Source organism: Helianthus annuus, chromosome 11 (assembly GCF_002127325.2).
Source record: "Helianthus annuus cultivar XRQ/B chromosome 11, HanXRQr2.0-SUNRISE, whole genome shotgun sequence".
In the NCBI taxonomy this organism is placed as follows: Eukaryota; Viridiplantae; Streptophyta; class Magnoliopsida; order Asterales; family Asteraceae; genus Helianthus; species Helianthus annuus.
This window is the reverse complement of record NC_035443.2, coordinates 114,850,710-114,867,561: the sequence shown is the minus strand read 5'-3', so window position 1 is coordinate 114,867,561 and position 16,852 is coordinate 114,850,710. Positions and strand designations below refer to the sequence as shown.

The following is a 16,852-nucleotide window of genomic DNA, read 5'->3' as shown; positions in this document are numbered from 1 at the left end:
TGTCTTTACTAATCTCAAACATTATTATTTCTTACACACATAATATGTAAAGGCCACTATTTACAAGTGTGATTTATGTGATGGACCCAATGTTGTGAAAAATCGAGTCTACTCTAAATCGCTTTTGAACACATGAGCTCTTGTTTACTCCTACATATTCTTTGGGAGTGCCTAGACGATTAAGGAAATGTGTGTACTAGAAGCGCTTGCACTTCTCAGTGCCACATTGGTCCGGAGTTGGGGCCACTACCCTAATGAGTCCATAGCAAGGACAAAGAGATCATATGCGAAATGTAATGGCTTGTCCATGTAGAATTAAGGACATTGTCCATGTAGTGGGCAAGATCATTATCCGTGAAGTGTTAAACCAGGTAAAATGTAGTAGCAAGGAGTTTGGAAGCGTAATAGCTTTTTTGTGTTTTACCCAATATTTTTCTAGACTGACAGCGGCTGCAGTTGCACCGCTGCGAATATTGCAGGGAAGAAACATGGAAAAAGCAAAATGTAGATGAGAATAAATGAGAAAATGAATGAAGATGTCCATATGTAAAGTACATGTTAGAGGTATAACCAGATTCTATAGGTCAATAGCTAAAACAGAAGACTAAAATGATAAAAGACAAGTGAGCCTTTCACACAATAACTTGAAAGCCATTTAAAACAAAACATGACCTACATCATCTTACCATCAACATGTACAAGCATCATCTCAAGTACCAATCAGTAAACAAACACACACTTAAAACAAAATTTACAAACTACTTGCACGTTAACAATATTTCACATCTTTTTCTCATCTGACCCGACAAGCAGTCGATGGTCCAGGAGAACAGCTCGGGTTTGCGGATCTACACCCCGCACCTGCCCCAACAGTTTGAACAAACTTGTGATGCATCTGATAAGCCCGATGATTGCCCACGACTAACGGTCGCCCCACACCAATTAACGAAGAGGCTAACGAGACTTCATTTGAACAACTGCTGCCGCTTTGTAAAGGCTCTAAGGTCTCCACCACATCGCTCATTAACGGTCTTGCTTTTGGATTCTGGCTTAAACAGTAGTATGCTAAGCTGCAAGCTTTTTGGGCTCCCCGGACAGAATACTCGCTTTCTAATCTTGGGTCAATGATTTGGAGTAACTTCCGTTTGTCGTTAAGTTTGGGCCGGGCCCAGTCCACTAAGCTCTGTTCTTTGCTTGGTCTTGTTTTGTCTACGGACTTCTTTCCTGTTAATAACTCTAGAAGAACGACTCCAAAGCTGTATACATCACTCCTCGCGGTAAGATGTCCTGCTCAATGTGTCAAATACGATCACAAAAACTGTATAATTTTAACAATAAGATCATATATGTTTATAACATGACTTAAGACACCGTAAGCATTTGAATACATTATAGGCGATTTTTAACCAAATTAACCGGTTCGGCCCATTTTTAACCCATATCATGTTTGACTAACTTTCTACATTTGACCCGTTAACTACATAGAGAATACAACCCAAATTGACCCATTTCTATATCAACGGGTTGAAATTGTCAGTTCTGCTCTAAGGTGGTTAACTTTATACTTGTTTTGCAAGGAACTAAGGTGGTTAACTTTATACACTGTCCATTTGTATTAAGAACTATTCTAAATTGAAACATATTCTACGATTCTAAATAGGGCGATTTAAAAACAATGTTATTAGCAGTAACCTTTATGACTGTGCAAGTCTAAAATGTTGTCTCACCCCCTTATAGTCTTCTTAAGTAACATATATTCCAAAAGAATCATGACTAGGTCATATGTGAATAAGATATCTTAACTATTCAAAATCAATTTAGCCGATAATAATCCCAACTTAGTTATTGGCCGATAATAATCCGAACTGGTCCACTTTTGGCCGATAATAGTCCACCGTTAAAAATAGCTTAACGGAGTTAAGCTTTTTTCCGAATTACAAACCGATGTTTTATGGATTTTGATCAGAACAAGGATACGGTTCGATTTATGTAAACTTACCTCGAAACGGTGCTTCAAACGACTTAATTTTTGTTAATTGGAAGTTTAAACACCCGAATTGAAGCACCGTTTTCGTCGTTAGGGGCAGTATTTCGAGGTAAATTTTATATCAATCAACTCGTATTCTCGTTCTGATCAAAATCCATAAAACATCGGTTTGTAATTCGGAAAAAAGCTCAACTCCATTAAGCTACCTCTAACGGCGGACTATTATCGGCCAAAAGTGGAACAGTTGGGATTATTATCGGCCAATAACTGAGTTAGGGTTATTATCGGCCAAATTGAGCAAGTTGGGATTATTTAAATCCAATTTGCCAATCAAAATTAACACCAGATGATGCCCTGCTTCCCGATTGTATGTTCCCATTTATGTAATAACTAGGCAGTTTTCAATAGGTCTTTCATAAACGACCGACCCTAGTTGATTTCACGAACGTTAGGTAACAAACCCAAATTGTAAAAAATCCATTCAGACAAGAACTGAACCCCAAGGCCATCTGTTATACCCATCACTCACCAATCACCATTCATGCCACCTTAGTGCCATGTCATTCATCATTCCCTGTTTTCTTTATACTTTTTTAGATACAACTAATTCTTATTAATTTTTAAAGTTTTAGTGACTATCTATCGATAAAATATATATAAAAATAACTGAACTTTTCTTATTAAATAGAGATAATTGTGTTTAAAAAACAGATTTTTAAAAGTTATGAACGAAAAGGGGTTCACGCAGAGGAACAAATTTTGCAGGATGAGAGGGGCGACACGGGGTTCACTGCTGCCCCACTATGCCACGTCAGCCCCCACCCCTTCTCTTGCTAGTGTAACATATGACCCAATGACGTTTGGATTACTAAAAAACTTGTTAAATAAATGACTACCAGACGGCCAGCGTAAATATTATATTATATTAACTTACGACTATCAAATAGTAATAAGAGTTTCTAACATCCAATGACAGCACCAGTGACTAGTATTTCATTCTTTATCTTGATTTGAATGTATATGTATGTATTTAGTTAGCTTTTCAAGTTACACAAGAATCTCAAGTTAACCGATGAACTGAAGCTATCATAAGATATAAATATTCATACCAGTCATAACATATTCAGGAGCAGCATAACCATAAGTACCCATAACCCTCGTTGATACATGGGTCTCGTCCCCTTGTGGGCCAGCTTTTGCAAGACCAAAATCAGATAGCTTAGCCGTATAATCCTGCACGTACATACTATTATTAGTTGTTATTACCCATGAAGCAACTATTTTAAATATTTGAAATACATAAGGGCTAGAGAAATGAGAATATGCGTGTAAACCACTTACTGAGTCTAACAAAATGTTAGAAGTCTTGAAGTCCCTATATATCACCGGTCGTTCGGCATTGTGAAGGAAGGCAAGGCCTTTTGCTGCACCTAGAGCGATCCTCATTCTTGTTGACCATGATAACGGTGTGCTTGTTTCTGTGTATCTCAATAAAGTACTCCAATTAAGTTAAGAAAATACAAAATTTACGCAAGAAGAGACAATGAATTACTAACTCTCTAGCATAATTTGGCTCGCCTTTTAACTTTGAACTTTGTCAAGAACGACAATTAAAGAGTTTGAACAGAATCCACTACGTGGCTCTTTGATGCCTTTATTTTACTTTGCATATCTTAATATACGGTACACACTATCCCTACTCACCAAACCATCAAGAACCTTAATTTCATAAAAAAAAAAAAAAAAGTTTTAAACTAAGCAAAAAATCATATTATCGTGTCATACTTGTAGATGGACTACATAAATGTGAAAATCATATCCACACTCAAAATCATAGTCTAGAAGGTAAACATTAGGAACTTAGTGTCTATGCAGTTAATATCGGTGACATATCGGTTATCGGTACCCATGTAAACTATCGATGTCATATCTCGGTCAGAATATCGGTACCGATATTATCGGCGATATTGAACGATATTTCACCAATATCTAACCGATACATCACCAATTTTCCCGATATCAGCACCTTTCTTCTTAGTTCTAACATTCGTCTTTCTTCTTATTGTTGCTATTAGTGTTTTAAGTCTTAATTGTTAATTGTTCGCATTAAATGTTAGTGTTTTAAGTCTAATCAGTTCCTACTTGCTACAATTGTAAATGTTATACTGAATTGTTAGTGTTAAATTGCTACATATAAAGATCTACATTATATTAAAATTACCAATATCCCACCGCGATAACGTATATCTCAAATATCGGTCCGATATTCGATTTTTTACCGCATTAACTGATTAGGCGATATAGATTAGAACTTGATGTACCATTACAAATTGACTTGCACTACAGCAAGAGCATTAGGTGGGTGGCAGCAACACACAAATAAACTGTTTGAACTGAAAGAAAGACCGAAAAATCAAATATAACTGAACGTTTTGACTCTTTCAATTTAATTAGCTACTAAATGCTAATGGTTCATACTTCATACTACTCTTGGCAAGCAAGGCATGTTACAATCACATTAAGTATTCAAGCCATGTTAACAAATATAAATTAAAAGAAAAACTTTTATCAAAGTAAAAATTCAAGGAAGGAGGGCGCATACTTCGAAAAAGATGATTTTCAAGGCTTCCACGAAACATAAATTCATAAACAAGCAATCTGTGATCATCTTCACAGCAATATCCAATCAATTTCACCAAATTCGGATGCCTAAGCTGACCGAGAAAATTAACTTCTGTCTGCCACACAAAACACCATCATTCATATCAATTAAAACCGCTTTCATCTTCAAATATACATAACCAAACACAAACAGTTGGTTGTTAAAATAATAAATATAACTTACAAGCCATTCTCTGTGGCCTTGAAGACCCTCTTTATTCAAAACCTTAACCGCAACAGGCAGCGATTTAAGTCCAACTCTAACATTCTCATCAATGTAGCCCTTGTAAACCGTCCCGAAACCCCCTTCACCAAGTATGTAATCAGACCTAAAGCTCTTGGTGATGGTTTCAAGCTCGAATAATGTGAAGGCAATAACATGAGTATATAGCAGCGAGTTATTTCTCAAATCCTCAATAACGTTTACATTGTTACGAGGCGTTGAAGCATCACTCAGATCCGAAATCGACCGACTATGCTTCTTCTCTAAACCCGGGTTTTTACCGGATATCACTTGTAGCTGATTGGCTGTTGATAATCATTTGAAAAACAAGTTATTATTAATAACAAATGCGCGTGAAAGTTGGCTTATATTTGAAGCAACAATGATTCAGTTTTACACAACGATAAAAAAGTAGCCAATATCGGAAACAAAATGTGTAATGAAAAATGTCATCTGATTTTTACCAGACATCACTCAAATCGATCGTTGATAATTTGTGTATAACAAGTTATTATTAATAACAGATGCGCGTTCAAACTGGCTTGAAATTGAAACAACAATGATTTAATTTTACGCAAAACAATAAAAAGGTGACCTAGATCTGTAACAAAATATGTAATGAAAAATGTTTAACTGACTGTTAATAATCATGTGTATAATAGTTTATTATTAATATCAGATACGTGTTAAAACTGGCTTGACAACAACAATGATTCAATTTTACAAAACAATAAAAAGGGGACCTAAATCGAAACAGAAACAAAATGTGCAATGAAAAATCACCAGATATCACTTGTAGCTGATTGACTATTGATAATCATGTGTATAACAAGTTATTATTAATAATAACAAATGCGAGTTGGAATTGGCTTTGAATGAAGCAACAATGAGTGGATTTTACGCAAAGGTGACTAGACTAGATCTGAAACAAAATGTGTAATGAAAAATGTCAACTGATTTTTAACAAATATAACTCAAATCGACTGTTGATAATTTGTGAACAACAAGTTACTATTAATAACAAATACAAGTTGAAACTGGCTTAAAATTGAAGCAACAATGATTGAATTTTATGCAACAACAAAAAGGTAACCTAGATCTGAAACAAAATGTGCAATGAAAAATCACCAGATATCACTTAAGCTGATTGACTATTGATAATCATCATGTATATAACAAGTTATTATCATTATTATTATTAACAAATTCGCGTTGAAATTAGATTGAATTTTACGCAACAACAAAAAGGTGAGCTAGATCTGAAAACAAATAATGAAAAGAGTCAAACAAAACGACCTTGATGAGCGTCTGAAACGACGGCAGATTCTTCGCGAGTGCCGCAATTACCCATACCGTTTGAATTCGGAAGATGTGGCTGATTGAATCACACAGTATAACATTATTAGCCGGAGCTCCTCCGATCGTGATCTCCGCCGCCGCCGGTGCCGGACCACCGCGTGCTAGGGTTTCAGTGGTGGTTGATGGTGGTGGTGTGATTCCGGAAAGGAAACACGGTGTCGGCTGGTTTCAGTCGCACCACTGACTCTGAAGTCACTCGCTTACACCTCCTTCCTTCGTTATCATCGACAAGTTACATATTAAGCCCCTTTAGTTTTTGTATATTATCTTACAAAGGGGGTGGTTTGGTTTTGTTATCGTTGTCAATTTTGCTAATAAAAGGTTAAAGAGTTTTATGTTGTAGCAAAACTCGGCTTGGGCAAGGTCGGGGATTTTAGTCTAGCGGTCATGATTGCAAGTCGCGAGTATGCATGAGTTCGGTTATCCAAACCATTCAGACTGAAATTTGTGTGTGTAGTAGGTGTGAGAGTAAAAGCGGAGGAAGGTGTTTGTCGCTCATTTCTTTCAAGTTTATTCATATACACGTGCAGGATAACTTCCGCTCGTCTCGTACCCTTTGAGTTTCATTTGAGGGTTCTTGGGTTTAGTACCCTGCTAGTAGCGGAAGCGTATTGTATGTGACGTAAGAAAGGTAATCATTGCATCCAAATGTGTAGACATATAAACTAACAACGACGCCATAGATATAATGATTTCAACAAAAGATTACAAGTTTTCCAACATAGTTTTAAGTTCACCAACGTTCACAACGTTAAACATGACATGGTTTAAGTTATATTACACAACACAAAAGTTTGTTATTAACATAAACATATTGAGGTTTTGTCCCCTATATGCCCATACGAGGTTGGGATATAGAAGGCAAATCCTCCAAAAGTGGCTATCGTTGTCATTGACTTTCCCGTTTCCCGTAGTGTATCACCGGCTCAAGACTTGTTTCCTGAAATACATATAGTTTTAAAAAGTCAACAGAAGTTGAGCGAGTTCATGCAGTTATTGTTGTCATATGAAATCTTTGTATTCTTGTAATGTAATCATGGTATGTTATTAGCATTCATGGAGTTTAAGGATCTATCAGTGGGTAGCGAGCTCCCTGACATTATGTACCATAAGTACGTAACCAAATCGAGACAACTTTGACATTTCTAGGATCACAAAAGCACTCCTATGGCACCAACCAGGAGTGGAGCGCGTCTCAAGCTCTATAGATCTACACCTTTTGCACCTTGGTCACTAAGTGATTAATGGTTACTATGTCATCGTCCTACTTACGTACATTTATCGTGTTATCATCTAAACCCATAGGTAACATACCCATAGTTTTAACATGTATTTCCCCTCGATTGTTTTAAAAACAAAACATTAAAATCATTGAAAGGAGGGACATGAACTCACAATTTTACGTTCCTTGTATGTAATACTGTAAGTGAGCGTTCGTACGTATGCGTGATTAACCTACATGTGTACTAACTTTATTAGACACTAGGTCTTATCGGACCTCGTACAAGTTGTTCATCTTGAATTCTTATTATGTTTTCTTTTGTCGTATTTGGAACAACTTGGTATTCTAGAGTGTTGGTAGTTTGTTCGATTGTTATATGTATTTATTTTATAAGTGTATACACATATTTTGTATGTATTGAATCATATGTGAACGGGCTTCGCCCTTCACATGTCATCGTGCTTCGCACGCGTGTCATTGCGCCGAACCCATGTCATTGGGCTTATCCCACGTTTCTATGTCATTGGGCTTAACCCACGTTCTTATGTCATTGAGCCTTTGCCCACGTTTTAATGTCATTGGGCCTTGGTCCACGTTTTTATGTCATTGGGCCTTTGCCCACGTACTAATGTCATTGGGCCCTAGCCCATGTATCTTGTCATTGGGCCCTAGCCCATTTATCTTGTCATTGGGCCCTAGCCCATGTATTTTAGTAATTTGGGCCTAGCCCAACTTGATTTTTAGGAGTCCATATGTTTAATAGCATTTTGTAAAAATTACATACTATGTAATTTTTACAATGCTCATTCTTCTTATAAAGAATACTTAGAATTTTTTGTATTTTTCAACTTTCCGGATTTGTTATCTGTGAACACCCCCCACTGTTCACATTGTTCTGTTTGTTTTATCCACGGCGAAGAACCAGTTGGCGAACTATCATTCTTCGTCGACCATGAGTGTGACGAAGAATCACCATGACGAACTATCATTCTTCGCCAGAAAGGGGCTTTGGCGAAGATCCTGGTGTTTCGTCGAAGGACAGCCAACGGAGGATTGTGTTCTTCGTCGCTGCACATTCACAGATGGTGATGGTTCCCTACAAACCCTAATCATGGCAATTGCACGTATCATCATACATTTGTTAAACGATTTCCTATTGAGACTAGCTCATCGAACATAATCAGCAAACCACATAATGAATGTAAACGTACACAGATCATCGAACACCTATCATACATGTTTAATTCCTCAGATTCAGTATCAAGATATCAAAACCCTTTTTAACGACTAACCCTACTCATACTCTCACCGTTCGAACCTAATCAGTTTGTAATTGCTAGTCATTCATCAAGACCTGTTATCATGCAACCCTAATTATTAATCATCATTCGTATCGAATTACCAACTAAACATTAGATCTTGCAATCATTCTCCTTCACCACAATAACAAATCAAGTACATATGAACAAGGATCACATAGATGTTTATTCAAATCCTGAGAGTGTTACTAACCGTACAATGGTTTGTGCTCAAGGAAAGATCGATTGAAGACTCCAAACCAAGGAGAATGGCTGTCGTCTAACAGAGAGAGAACAGTAGGGTTTCTGTGTTTACGATTATGATTATGAGAGGTTATACAATCCGAAAGTTATGGGCCACAAGTGGACCTAGGCCAAAGGTCTTGGACGAAGGACCTTCTTCGTCGCGTAGGGTGATGACAAAGATTCTAAGTTTTGTCGAGAATAGCAATGACGAAGGATCTATACTTCGTCGGGTTTGATGTCGACGAAGAACCATCTTTTGAAAGGGTTTATGACGAAGAATCTTAGTTATGAAACATGCACAATACAATCATACATAACAACACAGTAATCATTTATCAAACATGCAACATTAATCAGTTATCAAAACAGAGTTGTGAAACAAGTAATTGCGTAGGGGCAAGACCTTGAAATCTCGGGTTGTCACATCATCCCCAACTTGAAAGAAATTTCGTACCGAAATTTGATAAGCAATCCAAAACAGTACGTTGTTAGGTTAGGATGATTGTGGATCTTCCCAGGTGCCACATTATCCCCAACTTGAAAGGGAATTTCGTCCTGAAATTCACCAGTTGTAACAGGATTAGTTTGGTCAGTTGGGAATAGATGAGGATACTTGAGCTTCATCTGATCTTCGCGTTCCCATGTGAACTCCGGTCCACGTCTTGAGTTCCAACGAACTCTCACGATCGGAATTCGACTATGCTTATGGACCTTGACCTCCCGGTCCATAATTTCTATTGGTTCTTCGACAAACTGCAACTTGTCGTCAGTTTTCAGCTCTCGAAATGGTACCACAAGTGTTTCATCGGACAAACACTTCTTTAGTTGCGACACGTGGAAGACATCATGAACGTTACCCATCTCAGCAGGTAACTCGAGCTTGTAGGCCACTTTACCGATTCGCTCCAGAATTTTGAATGGCCCGACATAACGCGGATTAAGCTTGCCACGTTTTCCAAAACGCACCACACCCTTCCAGGGTGAGACTTTCAACATAACACGATCGCCTACAGCAAGCTCCAAGGGTTTCCTACGCTTGTCAGCGTAGCTTTTCTGCCAGTCAGGCGCTGCTGCCATACGATTTCTAATCTGAACAATCTTTTCTGAAGTTTCAAGCACAAGTTCTGGACCTGTGATCTGGCTGTCACCCACCTCAGCCCAACAGAGAGGTGAACGACATTTCCGTCCGTACAATGCTTCGAATGGAGCTGCCTGGATGCTGGTATGGTAGCTATTGTTATAAGAGAACTCTATCAACGACAAGTGTTTCTCCCAACCCTTGCCAAAATCAATCACGCACGCTCGCAGCATATCTTCAAGTGTCTGGATAGTTCGTTCACTTTGACCATCCGTCTGTGGGTGATAAGCAGTGCTCATCTCGAGACTTGAGCCAAACGATTTGTGCATCGATTGCCACAAATCTAAAATGAAACGCGGGTCACGATCAGAAATGATAGAGGTTGGCACCCCGTGCCTAGAAACCACCTCCTTCAGATAGATAGTAGCAAGTTGCGAGAACTTATCCGTTTCCTTGATTGCTAAGAAGTGCACTGACTTCGTGAGACGACCAACGATCACCCAGATGGTATCGTTTTCGTTTTGAGTTCTTGGCAACCCTGTGATGAAATCCATTGCAATTTGCTCCCATTTCCACATGGGTATTTCTAGTTACTGGAGCAGGCCTGAGGGTCTCTGATACTCTACCTTGACCTTCGTGCAAGTCAAACACTTACTCACATAAGTCGCGATGTGAGCCTTCATCTTCGGCCACCAGTACAAAATCTTGAGGTCCTGATACATCTTATCCGAACCCGGATGAACAGAGTATCGAGACTTGTGCGCTTCGTCCATCACAAGCTCTCTGAGATCACCAAACAAAGGGATCCATACGCGTTCCATGAAATAGAGAATACCATCAGATCTCTCTACAAGTCCTTTTTCCATGCCCCTCAAGTACTCATCCTCAATGTTTTCCTCTTTCAACGCTTCCGTTTGTGCAGAACGGATCTGGTCAAGTAGGTTAGAATGGATGGTGAGCTGCAAGGCGCGAACACGCTTGGGTTTCGTTTCCTTTCGACTAAGGGCATCAGCTACTACGTTAGCTTTTCCTAGATGATACTTGATAGCACAGTCATAGTCATTTAAGAGTTCTATCCAGCGACGCTGTCGCATATTTAATTCCTTCTGATCAAAAATATGCTGAAGGCTCTTGTGGTCGGTATAAATAGTGCATTTAGTACCGTACAAGTAATGCCTCCAGATTTTGAGCGCAAATACCATGGCTCCCACTCCAAGTCGTGAGTCGTGTAATTCTTCTCATGAACTTTTAACTGCTGAGAAACGTAAGCTATCACCTTTTCACGTTGCATTAGCACACAACCGAGACCCTGAATAGAAGCATCACAATACACCACAAAATCCTCGGTACCTTCTGGTAAACACAAGATCGGTGCGCTGCAGAGTTTTTGCTTCAACGACTGGAAAGTATCTTCTTGCTTTGTTCCCCAAGAGTACGCAGCTCCTTTCTATGTTAGTGCGGTGAGGGGATGAGCGATCTTTGAGAAGTCTTTAATAAATCTACGATAATACCCAGCGAGACTAAGAAATTGTCGCACCTCGGAAGGATTCTTTGGTGCCGCCCAGTTTCTGATAGCATCAATCTTTGCAGGATCCACGTGTATTCCCGATTCATTCACTATATGGCCAAGGAAGTGTACATCCCGAATCCAGAAGTCACGCTTAGAGAATTTCGCGTAGAGTTGCTCCTTCCTCAGAAGCTCCAAGATAAGACGCAGGTGCCGCTCGTGATCCTCCTTGCTCTTTGAATAGATCAAAATGTCGTTGATAAACACGATAACGAAATCGTTAAGATACGGCTTACACACACGGTTCATGAGGTCCATGAAGACCGCTGGTGCGTTCGTCAACCCAAATGGCATAACTAGAAACTCATAATGCCCATACCATGTTCGAAAAGTCGTTTTAGGGACATCCTCCTCTCGGTCTCTCATCTGATGGTAGCCCGATCTTAAATCAATCTTCGAGTAAAAACTTGACCCTTGCAACTGATCAAACAGACCGTCGATGCATGGTAAAGGATAGCAGTTCTTGACAGTCACCTTGTTGAGTTCTCGATAGTCAATACACATACGAAAGGACCCGTCTTTCTTCCTCACAAACAGAACTGGGGCTCCCCAAGGCGAAGAACTGGGTCGGATAAAGCCTATATCCAACAGTTCTTGAAGTTGATTAGATAACTCTTGCAACTCCCCAGGTGCAAGACGATAAGGAGCTTGAGCAATTGGGGCCGCTCCTGGTGTTAGATCAATCTGAAATTCCACTTGACGATGAGGAGGTAAACCAGGAAGTTCCTCAGGAAACACATCAGAAAATTCACGGACAACTGGCAGGTCTTCGATCTTCCTCTCTTCAGGCGGAGGATCAGAAACAAGTGCTAAAATAGCATGATACCCCTTTCGTAGACACTTATGAGCTTTCATAGCTGAGATGATACCAACAATCGCCCCACTGCGATGCCCTTGAACCGACAAAGATTCTCCACTGGGGAGAGGAATACGTACGATTTTCTCTTTACAAAGGATGTCAGCACGGTGCTTGGACAACCAGTCCATACCAACCACTACGTCGAAACTACCGAGGATAACAGGAAAGAGATCAATGTCAAACACTTGACCCACAAGATCAAGTTTGCATCCCATGATGATGTGTGAGGCTTCAGTCGTCTTACCGTCATCTATCTCTACTACATGCTTAGTTTCTAGAGGTGTTGGAGTTAACCCTAATCGTTGGCTGAACTCTAAGGACACATAACTCCAATCGGCACCGGAATCAACCAACACAGAAGCAAAGAGATTGTTCATAGAAAACGTACCCGTCACGTCATTGTCGTCATTCCTAGCATCACCAGCTCCAATCGTAAATACCCTTCCACAAGCACCATTGCCCCCATTGTTGCCATTATTGTTATTCCCAGCATTGTGATTGTTATTCTGACCGTTGTTGTTATCATTGGCATTCTGATTCAGTTGAGGGCAATCCCGTTTAATGTGACCCTCGTCCCCACACTGGAAACACCCCTTCTTATTGCCTTGATTCTGATGGGGTTGCTGCCTCTGCTGTTGCTGATGCTGCTGCTATGGGAACGGAGCTCTACAGTCTTTTACCATATGGCCCACCTTATCACACCTATGGCAAGCCTGGACACACAGTCCATGATGATGATAACCACACTTTTTGCACTTTGGCTTCCTACCAACATAGGAGCCTTGGCTCGGATTGCTGCTCTGGCCTTGGTTAACTGAGGACGACTGACTGAAACTACGATTATTGTTGTTGTCAGGCCTTTTCTGCGATTGGCTTGCACTAGTTACTTTGTCAGCATCATTCCATTTACGCTTGTTATCACTAGCAGGTGTGGTAGCTGTAGCAGTGGGGGTAGTAGCAGAAACACGTGGCGGTAGCAAACCACGCTCGACCTCTTGGTCGGTAATCTTGTGTGCTAAACGGATGATCTGAGGCAGGTTGTTAAGATTTGCAGCAGTGACCAAACTCTTTACTGTGTGTGCTAGGCCCTTGATGTATAATTCGATTCTTCGAGGTGGGGGTCTAGACAAGTTAGGGCACATATTCGCTAGCTCATGAGTTCGTTTTGTATATGCCTCGATCTCAGACCCCTCCATCTTCAGATTGTAGTATTCATTCTCGAGTTTCTGAATCTCGTCACGAGGGCAGTACTCCTCTCGCATCAACTCTTTAAAATCATCCCAAGTAGTTGCATTAGCCATTTCGATGCGCAACATTTGCACCTGGGCATTCCACTAAGTTAAGGCACCATCCTCCAAAGTGCCTATAGCATACTTCACCCGGTACCCCACGGGACAGTTACACACAGTGAACACTGACTCAGCCTTCTCAAACCAACTTAGTAACCCCACAGCCCCTTCAGTCCCACTGAATGTCTGTGGCTTACAATCCATGAACGTCTTGAACGTGCAAGCAGGCGGATTGTTTTGATTCTGATTCGCTTGCTGACCTAATGGACGAAAGAAAAATACAGCACACAGGTAAGAGTTGTGTACGCGACACAAGAATAAAGAGTATTTGGTACATTTCATACCCGCTTGATAGGCTGCCAAAGCCTCAGCCACACGTGTGTTAATCAAGTTTGTCAACTCGGCCTGAGTCATCGCAATGTGACCACGTCTATGGCCTCGTCCGCTCATGATTATATATAAGAAAAGGGAAAAGGTTAAGGGTCGAGATAAGGTAGGAGTCAAACCTCACAATGACTTCTACAGACTATTGAGTTTACATCAGACAACAGAGTGGAACCCCTTTCACACTCGTTAAGCCTCACTGGGACTCACATGCACCCCACATTATTATTATGTGTGCACCCATCATAGCAATGCAATTTGCATGTTTATCTCAGCTCCTCCCAACTCGTGCTAAAAGGTTCCTCACAAAACATGAATCATGAAGTCTAGCGAAATATCGCATTGTGGCTCTATCATCCACTTAACATAGGCAAGTAACACAATGAATTCAGTCTGTAATGCTAGGTGTGCAATCACATGCAACATCATACTCAAGTGTACATTAGATATGCTATAAAATAAGTAAACGAGATACGAACCTTGCAATCTGGAGCTGAGTGTCATGGTCGATTTCGAAGCTATTCGGTTATAGTCTGGTTTTATAAAAGCATTTTAAAACCTAGTTCAATATAACCAGTCGCTCTGATACCAAACTGTCACACCCCTAAAATACCACATGCGGAAACACCGCGGGACGTGTGACGTACCAGGATCCAGCCACCAATCATATTGAACCACAACATAGTATTAAATAAAAGTTCCCATTTATTTCATAAAATAATACCAAAACACAATCTAAAACAAGTACGTTCAGCGGAAGCATAATGTGAATAGTTATGCAAGTATTTCAAACAATTGTGCAAAACCAGTAAACATGTATCCAAGAGCTACGACCCATGACCACTCCAGCACTCCCAGATAGCAAGTTCCATTCATGAATTTAACGACCTGCAAGCATGCAGACAAGTGTGTCAGACGACGCTGGTGAGTTCAAAGTTTGCTAACACGTTTTAGTTACCAGATATAAATATAAAACATTTCAGAGATTAGATGTTGTTAATAACTCGATTACCACAGATGGCTCCAAATTATTTGCCCTTCCCCAATGCTCTATCAAATATTAGTCAAGTGGTTAAGGTAATTAGTTCACGCCCGTCCTCCCCGGTACGGTGTGAGGGTGCCAAACCTAATAGCGCTATCAACTAATAACCCCGTTGCCTCCCCGGAAACCAATTCGGTATATGATGGGACTTAATGATAGATATGAGTGTACTAACCAACATCCCAGGTTTAACATTCCAGTCAAAACCATTACACGACATTCCTCCCCGAAATATTTACCCGATGTCCCTCCCCGGGACGCATGCTTGGAAAAAGAGCAGTGAACTCACCTTAGGTTTGCTCGGTATTTATCAAGTTACCCATTCCAATTAATCAACCAACCTTACCGTGGTTACCAACCAAGATCAGTTTCATAATCAACCAGACCACACATTTTCACAGTTCACATTCATAGTAAAGATCATCATATATCACTTAGTAGTTACTCAATCCCATACAAGCCCACACTCATGTACTTGACATTTAATAGCAGTTAATAGATGGGTTTGTTATTCACATAAGTCAGTTCACGTTCCTCATTTCTCACTAAGGTTGTTAACATTTAACAAACGTAATCGTATGGCAAACACTTTCATCATTATAAGCATCATGAACTATTTAAACTCTATGTTCTGTGAACACCCCCCACTGTTCACATTGTTCTGTTTGTTTAATCCACGGTGAAGAACCATTTGGAAAACTATCATTCTTCGTCGATCATGAGTGTGACGAAGAATCACCATGACGAACTATCATTCTTCGCCAGAAAGGGGCTTTGACGAAGAATCCTGGTTTTTCGTCGAAAGCCAGCTAACGGAAGATTGTGTTCTTCGTCGCTGCACATTCACAGATGATGATGGTTCCCTACAAACCCTAATCATGGCAATTGCACGTATCATCATACATTTGTTAAACGATTTCCTATTGAGCCTATCTCATCGAACAGAATCAGCAAACCACATAATGAATGTAAACGTACACAGATCATCGAACACCTATCATACATGTTCTAATTCCTCAAATTCAGTATCAAGATATCAAAACCCTTTTTAACGACTAACCATATACTCATACTCTCACCGTTCGAACCTAATCAGTTTGTTATTGCAAGTCATTCATCAAGACCTGTTATCATGCAACCCTAATTATTAATCATCATTCGTATCGAATTACCAACTAAACATTAGATCGTGCATTCATTCTTGAAGGGGTATGGTCCCAAAAAGACACGCAGACCTTCCTCCAGGTCGCGCGCAGGACCATACTCCTTAATCAGAAACATGTTCAATTCGAACCGCGCGCGGATTACTTAAGCATTTTTTGACCTCACGCAGGGTCTAAACAAGAGAAAATACTAAGTTCAACACTTAACATCCTGAAGACGAGCCTCCAACCGCCCATACCACGCGCAGGCCAGTTCCATGTGCAACAAGGGTCACGCAGGGATATGGCAAAAGGGCACTTCAGAATACACACAAGGTACAAGTGGCAGAAGAAAGGGCCAATCCGCGTCCTTCAGGCTCTGCTCAATCGTGCTTCACGATCGTCTGACGTACAGGAGACAGAAAGTACTGAAGGACGATTACGTGGCACCAATCATAGGACAGAGACACCTGTCCCACGATCTCCACTTACCTG

The 16,852-nt window shown here is 40.2% G+C and overlaps 1 protein-coding gene across 1 annotated transcript; it reads right to left on the bottom strand.

The window, feature by feature from the left end:
- Positions 1-605: 605 nt before the first annotated feature.
- LOC110889702 (probable serine/threonine-protein kinase PBL8) lies at positions 606-6,711 on the bottom strand. Its single transcript, XM_022137262.2, has 6 exons — positions 6,168-6,711; positions 4,833-5,176; positions 4,590-4,725; positions 3,329-3,465; positions 3,097-3,220; positions 606-1,287 (listed from the first exon to the last, which is right to left on the bottom strand). Exons 1-6 carry the CDS (start codon positions 6,220-6,222, stop codon positions 794-796), a joined length of 1,290 nt encoding a protein of 429 aa, XP_021992954.1. The 5' UTR covers positions 6,223-6,711; the 3' UTR covers positions 606-793.
- Positions 6,712-16,852: the final 10,141 nt, after the last annotated feature.